The 15,577-nt window shown below is 35.8% G+C and overlaps 1 protein-coding gene across 1 annotated transcript; it reads left to right on the top strand.

The window, feature by feature from the left end:
* The first annotated feature begins 440 nt into the window (after window positions 1–440).
* On the top strand, window positions 441–14,525 carry tescb (tescalcin b). The gene is made up of 8 exons (XM_049473576.1): window positions 441–717; window positions 2,601–2,670; window positions 6,080–6,160; window positions 7,438–7,577; window positions 7,854–7,915; window positions 11,082–11,189; window positions 13,589–13,636; window positions 13,825–14,525. The coding sequence occupies exons 1-8, from the start codon at window positions 654–656 to the stop codon at window positions 13,900–13,902; spliced, it is 651 nt and encodes a 216-aa protein (XP_049329533.1). The 5' UTR covers window positions 441–653; the 3' UTR covers window positions 13,903–14,525.
* The last annotated feature ends 1,052 nt before the right edge of the window (window positions 14,526–15,577 follow it).

Raw genomic sequence — 15,577 nt, 5'->3', positions numbered from 1 at the left:
TAAATAATAAAGTATAGGGTATATGTAGTATAGCTTATGGTAGCGTTCGAGAGAATGTGCAATATAATCAAGGTCTAGGGTTGTGCAATACAGTCTGTGTTGGGTCAGAGGGAATGTATAAAAAACACAGTGTCCAGGGTATATGTTTAAATGTATGTTTTTTAATGTGCAGCAGGATGTATCTATGTGAAGTCCAAGAAAAATTTCCCTTCTCGGGACAATAAAGTATATCTTATCTTATCTTATCTTAATTACATTTATGATAAAAAAAAAAATGCATAAGTGCATTAGTTAGACCTGCGTCTCTGTGTGAGTGTGAATTTGGAAACATGCAAATATCTTCTAAATGTGTCTAAATGTGTTCTCAGGTCTCCCTGTTTTGGGGCGTTCTGTTTACTCAGTTTACCGTAAAGTACGGAGCACATGCGCACTAGGCGTTCAGGCGTGAATGCTGTGATCACCGTGTGGAGAGAGCTGAGCTCAGGGCAGAAGCTTTAGGACCTCGGGGGAAATTATCTCCAGCTCGCTTCCACTGACAGTAATCTACAATTTGCATCTGCATGCAAAACCACAGCAGCGCCTGTTTCACACGAAACTGAAAGAGCCGGATGGTGATCTGACAGCTTGAGAAGGAGGAAGAGCTCAGAGGAGAGATGGGGGCATTTCACTCCGTCCCTGACGATCACCAATATCATATTCTGTCTGAGAAGACGGGCTGTAAGTACTGCAGTGCTCTCAGAAACCTGTACTGACAGTGTGCTGTTTATACCGGGCTGTATTGAGAGTAATGAGGGCTCTGTGGGGCTCGGCTGGGCTGGTTTGAGTCAGGATGCAGACTGCAGTCATTTTAACTGCTTTATACTGAGGCTCAGTGCCTGCCCTGAATTTGAGCCAGAGGGGATCAGTTGTATAAAAGGCAGCTGTGTGGAATAAATAACTCAGAGGAGGTGAAAACTTTCCTATTTTCATCCTGCCCTCCACCTGACAATCACAAGGAGAGATCCTGCTCAGATTACTGGATAGATTTTTTTTTTACAGATCATATATTACATATATAGCTCTCTGATTTTGCTATTTATAGGTATATGATTGAGTAAAATAAACATTGCTATTTTATTCTATAAACTACTGACAACATTTCTCCCAAAGTCCAAAAGAAAATATTGTCATTTATACTATTTATTTGCAGAAAATGAGAATAACAAAAAAGATACAGAGCTTTCATAACTCAAATCATGCAAAGAAGACAAGTTTATTTTCACAAAGATTTTAGAGTTCAGAAATCAATATTTGGTGGAATAACCCTGTTTTTTAATCACAGATTTCATGCATCTTAGCCCACCAGTCTTACACACTGCTTTTGGATAACTTTATCCCACTCCTGGTGCAAAAAAATCAGGCAATTTAGCTTGGTTTGATGGCTTGATCATCCATCTCCCTCTTGATTATATTCAGAGGTTTTCAATTCAGTTCACTTAAAATCAAAGAACTTATTATTTTAAGTGGTCTCTAATTTATTTCCAGAGCTGTATATAAGAAAACATAAGATGAGATTGTTTTATAAAATATAGGCTGTTATGTCACTTAAAATAACTTCTTGTCAGTTTGTGGAGAACACACAGTCTTAAATAAACTGTACAGAACTGTCACTAGGGTGGTACCCCTCTTATTACTGGGTAAGGTATGTCTTCAGCACCATGTTTGTACTTGTTTTGTTTCTATTTTTAAGTGACACAGTTAGACCTGAAGTATCATGTTCAACCTTTGAGGTTACCTGTTTGCACTTTGATGAGCAAAAAAGTATATTTACACCTTTTTATGACAGTACATAGATATTAAAAGGCCTAACTAAGCATAAAAATCCAAATAATGAAGTTTTTTCTCCAAAAAATGTAACTTAGTTCACCTGAATACACAACAATAATTTAGATTATTTTTAATTACATTCTGGATGTTTTATTTAACTTTGGTTCACATTTGGTGTGACAAAGAAAAAAGTGTATAAAAGTAGATTTGAGTGTAAAGATAAAATTGGGATTAGACACATGATCATACACCAAACAGAAATTGTTCATCTGTCCCTCGCTTATATACAGTGCATGTGTGTTTAGTGGGTAGGTGGGACTGAATAAAGCCTAAACCTACATTGATTAGACATGGACTGAATGATCTTAATGAAATGAAATTAGTTTTTTTTGTGTGAAAGCTGTGTTGTATTATGGTCTGTAAAAATTAAGTACCCCTTCGTTTTGGTCTATCCTTCGTTCTAGTGAGTACTCTGCAATTGACAACATCAAGCTCACACACTTTATTTTACATGCCCACACAAAAATGTAGTCCTTCTTACACCTCTCTACAATCATTGTAAAGTAACTATTTAATATATGACAACTGCAACCTAATAATTCTACTACTTCTTTTTTATGAAGATTCTGAGTGTAGATTGGGGATAACAGTTTAAAACATTTGTCTGGAAGCTGTAAATGCAGCAAATTCTACTTTTTGAATAAAGTAAATAAAGCCTTCTCTGTTGTAAAGGTCTCTGCCTACTGACAGTGACAGCACTGAAGGATGACTTTGTTTTGTCCTTCATTTAACAGTCTCATTGGAGCAGATTGGGATTCTTCACAACCGCTTCAAGCAGTTAAGCCACAACAGTGATGTGCTACGGTAGGTTGGTTTTGCCCAGTGCCATACCTCACAGTGCACAATTTCTCTTCTCTGTTGGACATTTCTCAAAGGGAAACCTTCAGTAATTACTTCAATCCAGTCATGTGGAAATGTAGTGTACAATGTACTATGCAAGCAAGATTTTAATTACCTTTCGAACAGTCCTGCAAGCAGTTCTCTTGTAAAATGTTCTTTAGTCTTTCAGACCTCCACTTGACCCCCTTTCTTTATGTCAACCTTTTTTTAATGGATTGCATATGCTTTACTGGCTTCTGCTTTGGGAGCATCCTTTTTTTCCTTTTCAGAGCACCTTAGCAGCTGCAAATTTTTTATTTCTAATTCTTCCTTCCATTAGTCCATCTGCTAAATAATTATAGTGTCTGACTCTCCTGTCAACTGGACAGAATCCAAGCTTCTGACTCTGGGTAAATTCAACTGGGACTACAAGGTCCAGGACATTCCGTCCAAAAATGCTGCACAATCCATAAAATGCCTTATTAGTATTAATGTCTCTTCATTTACAAATTATTTATAGAAATTTCACTCTATAATGCAAGAAATAAAAAAATATAATTAAGAAGGATGGAATAAACTTTCCTTACCTTTACATGGTCAAATGTCAGCTATGAAAATCAACATATTTTCTAAATTCTCTGTTGACCAGAGTTGTTGACCAGCCTGGATTTTGACCTATAAGTGTCAACCTTCATCTTGCTAAACAACCAGTATGACCACGTTAGACCATACTGGTTAACTAACTATCTTACCAGTATATTGTGTGTTTTCCACTATATTACCACCTTCACAATAAACGTAACCATCAAAGACCAGCCTAGACGATCTGTAAACAGTTTCCAACAGTCTTGAGCTGCAGGACCATGACCCCTGTTAACCCACCTTCGGGCCTGTTCTCCTCCTCTGACAGTGCAATCACAAAGTTTTATTGGAAGCATCAAAATCCTTGAATCAAATTAAGTGCCCTTTAGAAGTTTAAACACCTGGGGGAATTTGGAGCCCCAGATTTTTATTATATTAGTTCTTATCACATCAATTCTTTATAACAGACATTGGGCAAGTAGCACAAGGTAACCTTCTTTAAATATTAAGAACAGTCTAATTAAACATTCCATCTCAATATCTGCAGGATTAACTTTAAGACAATAAACAATAAAAAACAATAAGAAACACATTTTATAAATACTACACAAAATACATAATACTTTAAATTATTAATGGAATGCAAGCAAAATATTTAACTGCATATTTAGTTACAGCAACATCTGCTCACACTGCCCAGCCCCTTTTTTGGCTTTTTCCTTTTATACAGCATTTCTGGATGAAGGTCAGGCTGTGGAAGATTATGGACCTAAGTATTTTAGTTTTAGTTTTTAGTCTTACTAAAACTAAGTATCACGGTTTTGTGGTCTCTAAGGTAGTTTTCTAACTACCTTCAACCTTTTATATTTATATCAAAATGTTATAGTAATAAACTGGCAGGACAGAACCTAGATTTCCCTAAAGCATTGTCTAAACCTACTGCAGAAATAGAATGTCCCATCAATCTGGCAGCAACTACCAGGCCGCGATCCAACTGACATAATTCACATCACCTTGCCATGAGCATGCTGTTCAGTGTTCAACCTCACTCACAAGATAGCACCTCACAATGTACTGTAGGGTAATTTACCACAGCATGACTTTGATAAAACTCAGATGTGAGAAATCCCAGAACATCAAAAGATGATCATTAAGTCAAAGTTTAGAATTTAAAATATATTAAAGTTTACTAGAAAAATAGTTTCAGCATTACAGATATATACAGGAAAAGGAACATAAATGAATAGCCTTTAGTATACAGGTGTAGGTATTTTGATTTAAAAGCCTATGTGAATTTCAGTCAGATTGCTTTTAGTGAAACAAGCTGTTACATGGTTTGCACAGTCTCAGTTAGCACTAAAATATATCAATATGGATGACGTGAAATATTACAATGTCTCCCAGGTACTTCACAGCTGTTAGAGCAGAGCATCTGCTTGAAAACTCCACCAGTCAATGACAAGTACACCTCCTTTATTAGAATGTGTCTCGATACAGCTGTGAGATAATGTCTTTGTCTGGTCTGGTGATGCAGCACCAACAGAAAGCATGGATTAAATGCTGATACCATTAATCATCAGTTGTCCTGCAAAGTAAAACCTCATTTTAGCCGCAAATGTATCAGCATTAAAGGCCTTCCAGCAAACAGTTTGACAAAGATGTGATAACCTGTTGTTTTGGTGCCCACAATGTAAAAATGCATTACGTTGTAAATTATGCGATGTGTTCTATTGTCAAATAATGGACAATGGAATATAATAAGAATTTTGGAAAGCTGTCAGTTGGTAGTCTTATGACCAATAGGCAATGTTGACAATAAATGATGTTGCAACAAGTTATTGGGAAAATAAAAATAGTGCAACCTTTAAACAGTGTTGTAGCAAGATAATCCAAAAGCACTCCAGTATTTGGTCACAGGACATGTCCAAGGTGCTCACCAATACCATGGTTAATGCAGCCATGCTGGTGGATCCACTTCTGAGCACACCACTGATGCTTCTTACTGTATTGTTGAGGTATTGAGAGGTATTTACAAACATCTGGTGGACGCTACCTGGCAACCGCTTTCTTTATTTACCTAGCCATTCCAAATTTGCATTTCCCGCTGGATGAATTTGGCATTGACCACGAACCACAGATCTTTGCATTGTCCACTGATTCTTAACCACTGTTGCTTCAACAAAAGCACCTCCTGGTCAATACCTCAAAATCCACTACTGCCGTGCCCAATTGCCAGTTTGAGGAACATGAGGATTTTTAAATGTATTTTTTTTCTTTTATTATGCAATTCTTCAGATTAAATCTGTAAAGGATATTTTTAATACTACAATACATATACAAAATAACATCACAATGTCAGTGCTTATTTACAGTGTTTATTGTGCAGCCCTACTCTTGTGTCTCCAACAACTGCTGATGTGGCACAGGCATTCAATCACATCTATAGCCCGATTTGGCAGCCTATTTGACATCCCTTGGGACCGGAGCCCACAAATTACCTTGGAACTGAATGAAGATGGCTCAGAAGCAGGGGTGTGTGGGAATGTTTATACTGCAGCATGAAAGCTGCCAGCTTAAGAGATTCCTGTCACAGTTGCTGTTTGAGCTCAGAACAGCTTCTGAAGGGAACCTGGAGTCTTCCTCAGCTGAACTGGTATACAGACAGTCACTTTGGCTGCCTGTAGACTTCATTCTGGATAAAACTAGGCTTTGGGCAGTATGCTGCAAGCATAAACTATACTATGTGTGTCTGTGTGTGTATTTTTTTAAATGTTGTTTGAAAATGATTAGTTTTTTTTTTTATCTTTTGAAGGAGAGACGATCTGAACACGATTCCAGATCTAGCAAGCAATCCAATTAAATCTCAAATTGTGGAGGCTTTCTTTGATGGAAGGTCAGTGCATTTGTTGTTCACAAACTATGTTAATACCTTATAATACCAATTTTCCTACATTTACAATTAAGTTCTACCTTTGTTTACAGCTCATTAGTTGTGTTCCAAAGCCTAGACTGGAGTGGAGGGAAGATGGGTTCTCAATTAGGCAGTTCAATAAAAAAACTCTTAGTCTTCTTAGTAGGAATGCAACAAATATTTGGCAACAAAAAATATGAGGCCAAAAATGGCAATAAAATCACTTGTTTATCATTCAGTTGAGTATGTGAAAAGGCAGAATAATTTATTCCAAACAATAACTCATTTCTTTTAGGACTTCTTTCAGCAGCAGCACAATCCTCAGCCAAAAAGAAATCAGAGTTAGCTAAACACTTATGGGGCAGCGTGAAAACAGAGCTCACACAGTAAATCCAGTCTGCCATTATCTCAGCAAGTAATCCAGCTCAGAAAAAAACAGTTTTACATTTTAATGGTGTCCTTTTTTATTTTTTTTCCCTTCACATTATACATGTGCAAATAATTGTATATAATATTATATATAAGAACGGGCAGCAAAATATGCATTAGTTGCTTTATCCAAATCACTCTGAATTTTGTAAAGGAAGCTTCCTTCAGTTTGGAGAGCTTACTATGACGTAGCTGCTGAGAAATGCAGTCTGAGCTTTGTAACGCAACAATTGTTTACAGTTTCCATGGCTAATTTAGGGTGAACCTTTGTTTAGAGTTTCCATGATACTGAGTTTAGTTCTAGTTTTGTTTTAGGTGTTCTACTACTTGGAAACAGTCAGCCCGAAACTTATTTGCATTTTTTCTATTAGAAAGTGAAACAGAGCTAAATCCAGGTATCTATGTCAAAGGGCTTTTCTTTACACTGATGTTGCTCTTTCATTCAAAAGATATATGGGGATTGCTTATACATTGTTTCTTCCAGAATATATGTTTCCCAGTTCCCCTGCTCCACAGCTCATCGCTAGGGGCTATATACCTCTCTAACGCATGCCTGACATTAGACATGGTGCCAATAGGTTCATTTTTGTCTGCTCCAGAAAGTCCTATTCTATTGGCAAGGATTTTTTTTTACAGGCAAGCTGTATGTTTGTGCATTCGTACATCTGTTTCAGCAAGGCGTGCAACATAACATGGCTGAACAATGTTATTGTTCTGTTAAATTTTTTATTGATTGACCTTTAAAAAAAACATAAAACATGGTGACAGCCGTAGCCACTACTGGTATTTTTATGCTATATGCTTTGTACTAATGTGCTTTTTTTCAACAGAAACCTCCGTAAAGACAGTGAAGGCCCAGTGCAAGAGATCGGCTTTGAGGAGTTCCTCATTGTCATGTCGTATTTCAGACCACCGTCTGTGCACATGACAGAAGAGCAGAGAGAAGGGATAAGGAGAGACAAACTGCGCTGTGAGAATGCATCTACACTTCAGACAGAATCACACAATAGATACATTTGAATTACATATGATATCAAAAAAGAACTATCACTGCTGTCTTTATCACAGTGTATCCTGTAGTGTATAAAGAACTGCATTTATTGTGACACACTGAATCAGATGAAACAGCAACAAGGCTTTCTCTGTGCAGCGTCTCTCCTCACAGTCCTCAGCAGTGGACACTTGACTCTGCCACCGCACGGCATCACGTCAATTTTTAATGCTTACTCTTTTTGTCTCCTGACAGTCCTGTTTAATATGCACGATACTGACAATGATGGGACCATAACACTGGAGGAATACAGACATGTAAGATGTGTTTTTTACTTTCACATACACATATGTTGGATCTTCCAGAAATTCTGTGTTTTTTTATTATTTTAAAATTGATTATTACTTAAGTCATCCAAACATGACTTCTGACAAAAACACACGGAATTATTTAGTAAACAAAAAACAAAATATGTTTTAAATCTTCAAAGTAGCACCTCTTGCTTAGATGACAGCTTTGAGCTGTGCTGAACTTGTCAATAGTTAATTACTTGAATTCCTTGCCTCTTAATGTGTTTGAGAGCATCAGTTGTAAAGTTGTGAAGAGGTAGAGTTGGTATACAGTGAATAGCTCTATTTGATTAATGTTCTAATCCAGATTATGGCAAGAACTACTCATATAAGTAAATAACAAAAAAATACTTTAAGAAATGAAGATCAGTCCATTTGAAAAAATTCAAGTGCAGTCACAAAGCCCATCAAAAACACTATGATAAAAATTGGCTCTCATCAGGACCACTACAAAAAAGGAAAACCAAAAGTTTCCTTTGTTGCACAGATTAAGTTACCAGCCTCAAAAAATGCAAGTTAACAGCTCCCCAGATAAGAGGCACCTAAACTTTTACTAAATGATTATTTATGTATTCCTTCACAGTCTGGATGACTTCAGTATTAATTTACAATGTAGAAAAAAATAAATAAAAACATTGAATGAAAAGGTGTGTCCAAGCTTTGGACTGGTACTTTACATAAATATATTTACTTATCATCAAAAAAAAGTTACACCCAGAAGGAGTGTTGGATTGTTACACTTCTCGGAAGCGACATAAAGGTAACTAGAAACTACAAATGATTAAACATTTAAATTGATATTAGCGATATTTATTGAGCTACACATACAAAAAATAGTGTCTAAAGCAACATGCCTCACATTTCGCCATAGAGTTGTAGAGGTTCCTAATAGTGTCCTGCAATAATCCTTTCATGCAGTTTGAATAATTCTGTAGATTTAGTGACGATACCTTATAAAACAGCATCTCACACATTGGTCTGGAGTTGTGGTTGGCCATGGCACAGTATCCGTGTGTTCAAGTCAAGCTAAAATTGTCCACAGTACGTGGACAAGTGTTGTCCTTTTGGAATAATTCTCCATATTTTGCGTTTAGAAAAAAGGGTAGGGCACTGGTTGCAGGACCTAATTAATGTAGTTTGTAGCTAAGTGTCTGTAATTCAGACCAAAGATGCATCTGGCATTGTACAAAATGCCATGGCCTCTTCACTAAGACTTTATTCTTGGTAACCTTTATCTTCCTTCCAAGTAGTATTGCAATTTAAGGGCCCTATTTTATCGATCTTTAGGCGAGCTATCAACAGGTTGATTTAGGGTGTGAATTAGGCACATACTAATTCTCTTAATTAATCATGGGTGTGTTTTGTGCGTAATGTGCAATAAACCAATCAGCGTGTCACTTGCCTGTGCCTTTAAGAGCCAGGTGCGCTCTGACTTGGCGAATTGCTATTTTAACAGTGCAGCTACCAGGATGTGTCCAACGCTTCTCAGCACAGGAAAAGTGTACAAGCAGGTCATTTACAGGATCCTCAATGTTATTTTATTTTGTATCCCTTTTTTTGTTGAGTCACAGCACAAGATAGCAATCATCGTCTGAATGTTGATGTTTACTTAGGTTGTATTCAGTCAGTGGAGCAAGCACCTGTATTTTTCAAACACCTCATTTTAAGACCACCATGTCCATCGGTGTAGATATACTCGTAAGTACCGTTGCTTTTTAAACAACACAGACGAAGGTTAAAATAGGCGTTATAATAGACTGTTGGCAGCGTTTAAGATAGCAACGAGCATCGCAACATGCCTGCGCAGGGTGTAAGATAGGTGCAACTATTTTTTGATGATGCATTTATATATATATATATATATATATATATATATATATATATATATATATATATATATATATATATATATATATAAAATAAAGTATGTCTAAGTATGTTTAAGCCCAGTAAGAAACTTCTAAGCACCGAGATCCAGATTTATTGGCTTGTGCTGGAAGTCAATATTTTAAATATAGACTTCCAGCACATAAAAATATGTCATTTAATGTGAGGGTGTTTGTGCCATAACTTTTAGACGGCAACATTACTGGTGTGGCACAGTTAATGCTGCTACTCTCTCCTCTGTAAAGGTCATTAATCATTAATGAGAACTTGTGGTTTGACAGTCTGCAGCTTCTTCTTCCTCCTTTTTTAAACTTTTTCTTTGCAAGGGTCATGAGGAAGATGCAGCTACATTTTTTGCTCTAACAGAAGGTTATAGAAGCTGAAAACACTAATTAAATGGACTGGTGTGAACTTGCTTCTAAAAAAAGGTATTACACCAAATAGTTATGAATATGCTGTTTAATGCCTCAGAAACAGGTTTATCAATGCTTTCAGGTCTGAAGCATATTTTCTAAAGTTTTCACTGTTTCACCAGCATTATTATTAGCATTAGTATTACTGATTTTGTTTAAGTTGAGGTTTTAGGTAGTAAATAAAACAACTATATTTTTGTCTTGCAGTCAGTCGTTCCTATTACAACCCCTGTAAAGAAATGCAATGTAGCAACTTGCTTATCCACATATATAGAAACTTTAATAGTATCTTATAAATGATTTTATCCGATAAATAATAAAAAATGTTAAAAAATGTAGAATTATTATAGATTTTTAAAAAAAATGTAAACTACCTTTAAATTAGTAAAACATTCTTGCATGTAACAGGTAATTGTTTACAGTGATATTATTATGGACCAGGCCAAATGACAGAATAGATTTGAAAGGACTGAAAATAGTTGATTATATTGTTTATAAAATTCTCTAATGCTGAAACATGTAGACTGTTTAAACTGTGTTGAGGGGAACTCCACTGATCGTTCATAATTCTCTGTGTATTTATACAAACAAAATTGTTCAGAGTGAAACTGGTGTGAAACTTTCCAGTCTAAAGAAACACACTGAGTCAGAATTGTTTACAAGGTTGAATAGAACCAGACCACTGAAGACTTTAACATGTAGTTATATTAATACATACACAGCCAGAATAGCATTTTGGCTGTTTGTATTAGAGCTAGTAGTTTTAAACAGTGTAAGATAGCAGCATTTTATACTTTGTGCATCTCATCTAAATGTGTGTTGCTGTTCTGCAGGTGGTAGAAGAGCTGTTGTCTCGGAGTGGGTCGCTCGGGAGGGAGACGGCCAAGGGCATTGCAGATGCTGCTATGCTGGAGGTTGCCAACATGTCAGTGGGTCGTATGGTACAGTATCTACTCTCTTCAGTATCCTGGAAATACAGTCGATTCATAGATAAGGAGAGAAATTGCTGCTACATTGGAATCCAATCAGTCCTCAGGAAAATTTTAGTGCATAGTGCATACAGTACATAGCATTGCATTTTAATACAGGCATGCAAAATATGTGCCAATATAAAAAGCAAAGCTATTTACTGAAAAGCATGGTAATTTGCATTTTAAACGTCAGAACTGAATCCAACTTGATATGTAAACAAGACACAGCTATATTGCTTTCCACCTGGCGGTACAGATAGATTTCTCACTGAAATACAATCATTTTACTACAACAAGTGAAACACTATACACACAAGTCATAAGGGTAAATAATTTACAAGGGAAACAACTACCAACACTGCAAAACGGCCAGGGCAGGCAATCCTTTCCAAAGGTAACCTCGAGCTGAGTAAAGAAATCGCAATTAAATTAGAACAATAAAAAAATGAGGTAACTTCTGCCAAAGTTTATATAAATGTGTCAGTATCAGAAATGCTTAAAATGCACAAGTTTACATTGGGTGTAGGGCTGTCCCTATAATTATTTTAGTGGATGATTTATATAAATGATCTTATTGTCATTTTAATTCAAATTTGTTCCATTTTTTTTAAAGTGCAGTGAATAATAATAATAATAATAATAATAACAATAAACAACAACAACAATAATAATAATTTTAGCAAATGTATGTTTTTTAGGCAACTAATACTGCCTGTTAAAAGTTTGTAAAATATTTTTTATCCATCTATGGCATGGCTGCTCATGTTTCAGGCAAACCCACTTTTTTAATCTTACACTGTCCCTTAATTTTAAAGTCTATTTTGACTTTTTTCCAGGGGATTTTTTAATTTGTAACAGTTACATCACTGTTACAAAATACAAAAAATAGCTGTTTTTCCCCTCAGCTATTTTATCATGCTACAGAGGGTTAATCTTGGGTTAAAAAAAATACTATTAGCTTCAAGTAACACACATTCACCTGCTGCAGTCCATGCCGTGGCCCTGGAAATTCCCCTACTGGCAAAAATGAGTATTTTCATGTAAATAAACGCACAATGAATCACAATGGGCAATATTAAGGTCAGTAAAAATTATCTATATAGTCAGTGGATCTACCTAATTTTGTGTTCAATTATTTTTCAGTTGACTATACATAAGACTGAATTACATGATGCCCTGTTTAGAGAATGATTCACCATAAAGCAATACAAAGGATTTATAATTTTTCATTTTGGCACATTTTCTGCACATCACTACCTAAACGCAATTCCGTGCATGTATTGCACTTCACATAATGATTGTATTTTAATGAAGAATGTATGTGTGAAGTGTTGTATAGTGAAAAGCAATTTAGCTGTGTCTTGTTTTTATTTCAAGGTGGTAAGTTCTGACCTAAATTCAGCATTTGTTTGTTCACATATAAATGACTGTGCGTTGTATACAGGAAGCAGTATTGTGTTCCATGAGTTTTGCTGTTATTCGGTACACACCGACTGTTAGTTCTTGTTCGAATTTCAATAATTGCCATGAGCATGTAGCCAGTGTTCAGCCTCACTCACAAAATAACACCTTACCGCTTAAACAGGTGTGGGTGATCACAAGTAGTCCCCTGAGGTGAAGTCATTTTTTGATCTCATTGTTATACAGTGAGCAGTATAGCATGCAACCAACACAGAGTCAGCAGCTGAGGAATGTGTGTTTGTACTTACAGCCTACAACAGTGAGGGCAGGCAGAGGATTATAATACATTATAATAATTATAATATGATCTTGAGGTTTACCTAAGGTAGCCTGGAAAAATCACTATACACTAATTGTTAATTTCTGGGGGAAACTGGGGGACACCACACTGATTATGCAAATAGACTGTGCCAAAAAACAGTAGAAAAGAAGTGGTCAATGGCAACAGACTAAACTGACTGTGTATGCAGCTACAAATGTTCAACTAACTCAAAAAAGTTAAGTAATGTTTGGGAATATCCAATTTACCTAAAACAAAATTGTAACATATTTGAGTTTTAATTGTGGGTTTTTTTGCACTCACACAGCTCAGATGCTTCATATGGTGCTATATGAAGAGCAAACGTTTAAACACAGACTAAACAAAACACTGCTGAAGAACAATAATAAGTATGTGGAAGAAAACTGAGAAGAGTAAGGCTAGAATAGGGAAAATATGGCATTTTTTAAACTATCATTCCAGATTTGCACTAAAATAGGTAAAACCCATTTTTTTCACATCTCTTCCTGAGCATTACTCTTATGTGTCAGGTCACAGAGAGGTTTGGGTCTGGTCTGGATTCTAAATAGCAGAACTCCCATGTCACTGCTTACATTTACAGCATTTTTTAAAATATCTTCTTCCACAGGGTCCAGATGAAGTTTATGCAGGGATCACATTTGAGCATTTTTTGAAGGTCTGTACATTTTCTTCATTTTATTGTTGTTCTTGAAATTGCTTTAAATAAACTTTATATTAAAAGACAATTTTAATAGACACATTTAATTTAACTTATTGTAGAAATAAAGGTGTTTCTGCTTTAAACTAAATTACATTAGAAATGGTCATGCCAAAATGTAACTTTAATATATTTTTAAAAAACAGATTCTGAAGGGAATCGAAATTGAAACGAGGATGCACATTCGCTTCTTGAACATGGACACAACGGTTCTCTGCAAGTGATGGAGGAAGGATAAGCTAGGGTTGAAATCAAAGGTACTTGATTCCTTTCTGCACTCTATCTGTAGCATTAAGCATTAAGCTGGCAAAGTACTGTTGTACTGCATTAGATCAATATCTTATCCAACATTCAGTCACAGAGTGTGGATTCTCTAAGATTGGCATGTTTCTAAGATGTCTCTGTGTCTCTTCATTTTCATATTGTACTGCATGTATTGCACCAATGTGCAGAACCACAGTTGCATGGAGAAGTGACTTAGAGCAGTATTGTGATGTCATTTATCCTCTTACTTATAAGCAATACTTGTAGAAAGATCTGTAGCAAGTGGAATGTGTATCACTGCCTATGACAATAGTCCTATTCCTCTTGATCTTACTGTACGGACTGCTATGCAAATCCAAAAACATATATACTGTATTCAGGGGCATGAAATATTTATAGCAATAATAATCTCAAATGATCATCCTGATCACTATATTCATACGAAAGTAGTGATATATGCTTTCAATACTGTTAAAGATGAGGTTTATTCATTTACTGACCTATGACTGTATGCACATACAGACTGTATGCACTTTATGTCTTCATATTAATATACATTTTATAAAACCTATAACAATGTCTCAAGTCTTCTTTTTCTTGGGAGGTTTAATTGCTGTTGTTTCTGATGACCAGCAGAGGTCAGAAATGCATGATAACAGGACTTGCAGTGAAATGCTTTGATGATTGTCACATATAGGAATTAATAGGAATAAGAAAGAAAAATGGATAGACATACAAATCTATAAATATAAAGTAATGGGTGTAGGGACATATTTCCCCCATTTTATCAGAAAATGACTGTATAGAACTAGAGGAAGCCCACGAGTGAGTCCTCAAAGAATAAGGATGCATGGAACTAAACGGCTAAAAAATATTCAGGAAAAAGTGAATATAAAAGTATTCAGGATTTTTCTTTAAAATTTCAGAAAGTAGAATAAAATATTAATCTAAAAACTGTCTGACAAACCCAGGAACACATCCTCAAGTGGGTATTCTCTTCCCTAGAAGTTCTTTGCGGGGATTTCATTCTGTTTGTTGTAGAATTTTTGCAGTATATATGCATCCACAAGAAAAAAATAAAAATCAGTTCCAGAGCAAAAAAACTCACAATTTGTTTGTGACATGTAAAGCCATAGTACATTTTTTTCGAAATAATTCTTATTGGTTTTAACATTAAAAAATCCGCCATGGGACATACAGCATGAAACAAAAAGTATACCAAACAAGTCTTCTGTCCCCTGAAATTTCCCCATACCTAAACCTCATACCCTCATATCCGCCCACACACCCACAAGCTTACCTGGACCATTGACAAGAACACACAAACACACACACACACAGACACACACACACACACACACACACACACACACACACACACACACAGACACACACTTCTAAATAAATAAATACACAAATAAACAAAAATATAATATGAGTTTAGGGTGATTGGTTGTACTTTAAGTTTACTTTAAGTAAAGTAAAATACTTTCTGTACTTTAAGGTTGTGGCACCCATGCCCTAGGAACACCTGTCCGTTTTACTTTTGTAACCCCTGCAGTTCTTATTTATGTATTTATTTAATAGTAACCCTTACTGTACTCAGCATGCCAGAAACTGCGCTATGTAAGTTGA

Source organism: Astyanax mexicanus, chromosome 1 (genome assembly GCF_023375975.1).
Source record: "Astyanax mexicanus isolate ESR-SI-001 chromosome 1, AstMex3_surface, whole genome shotgun sequence".
Taxonomy (NCBI): Eukaryota; Metazoa; Chordata; class Actinopteri; order Characiformes; family Acestrorhamphidae; genus Astyanax; species Astyanax mexicanus.
The sequence above is the reverse complement of the archived record's forward strand: the minus strand, read 5'-3'. Positions and strand labels throughout refer to the sequence as shown.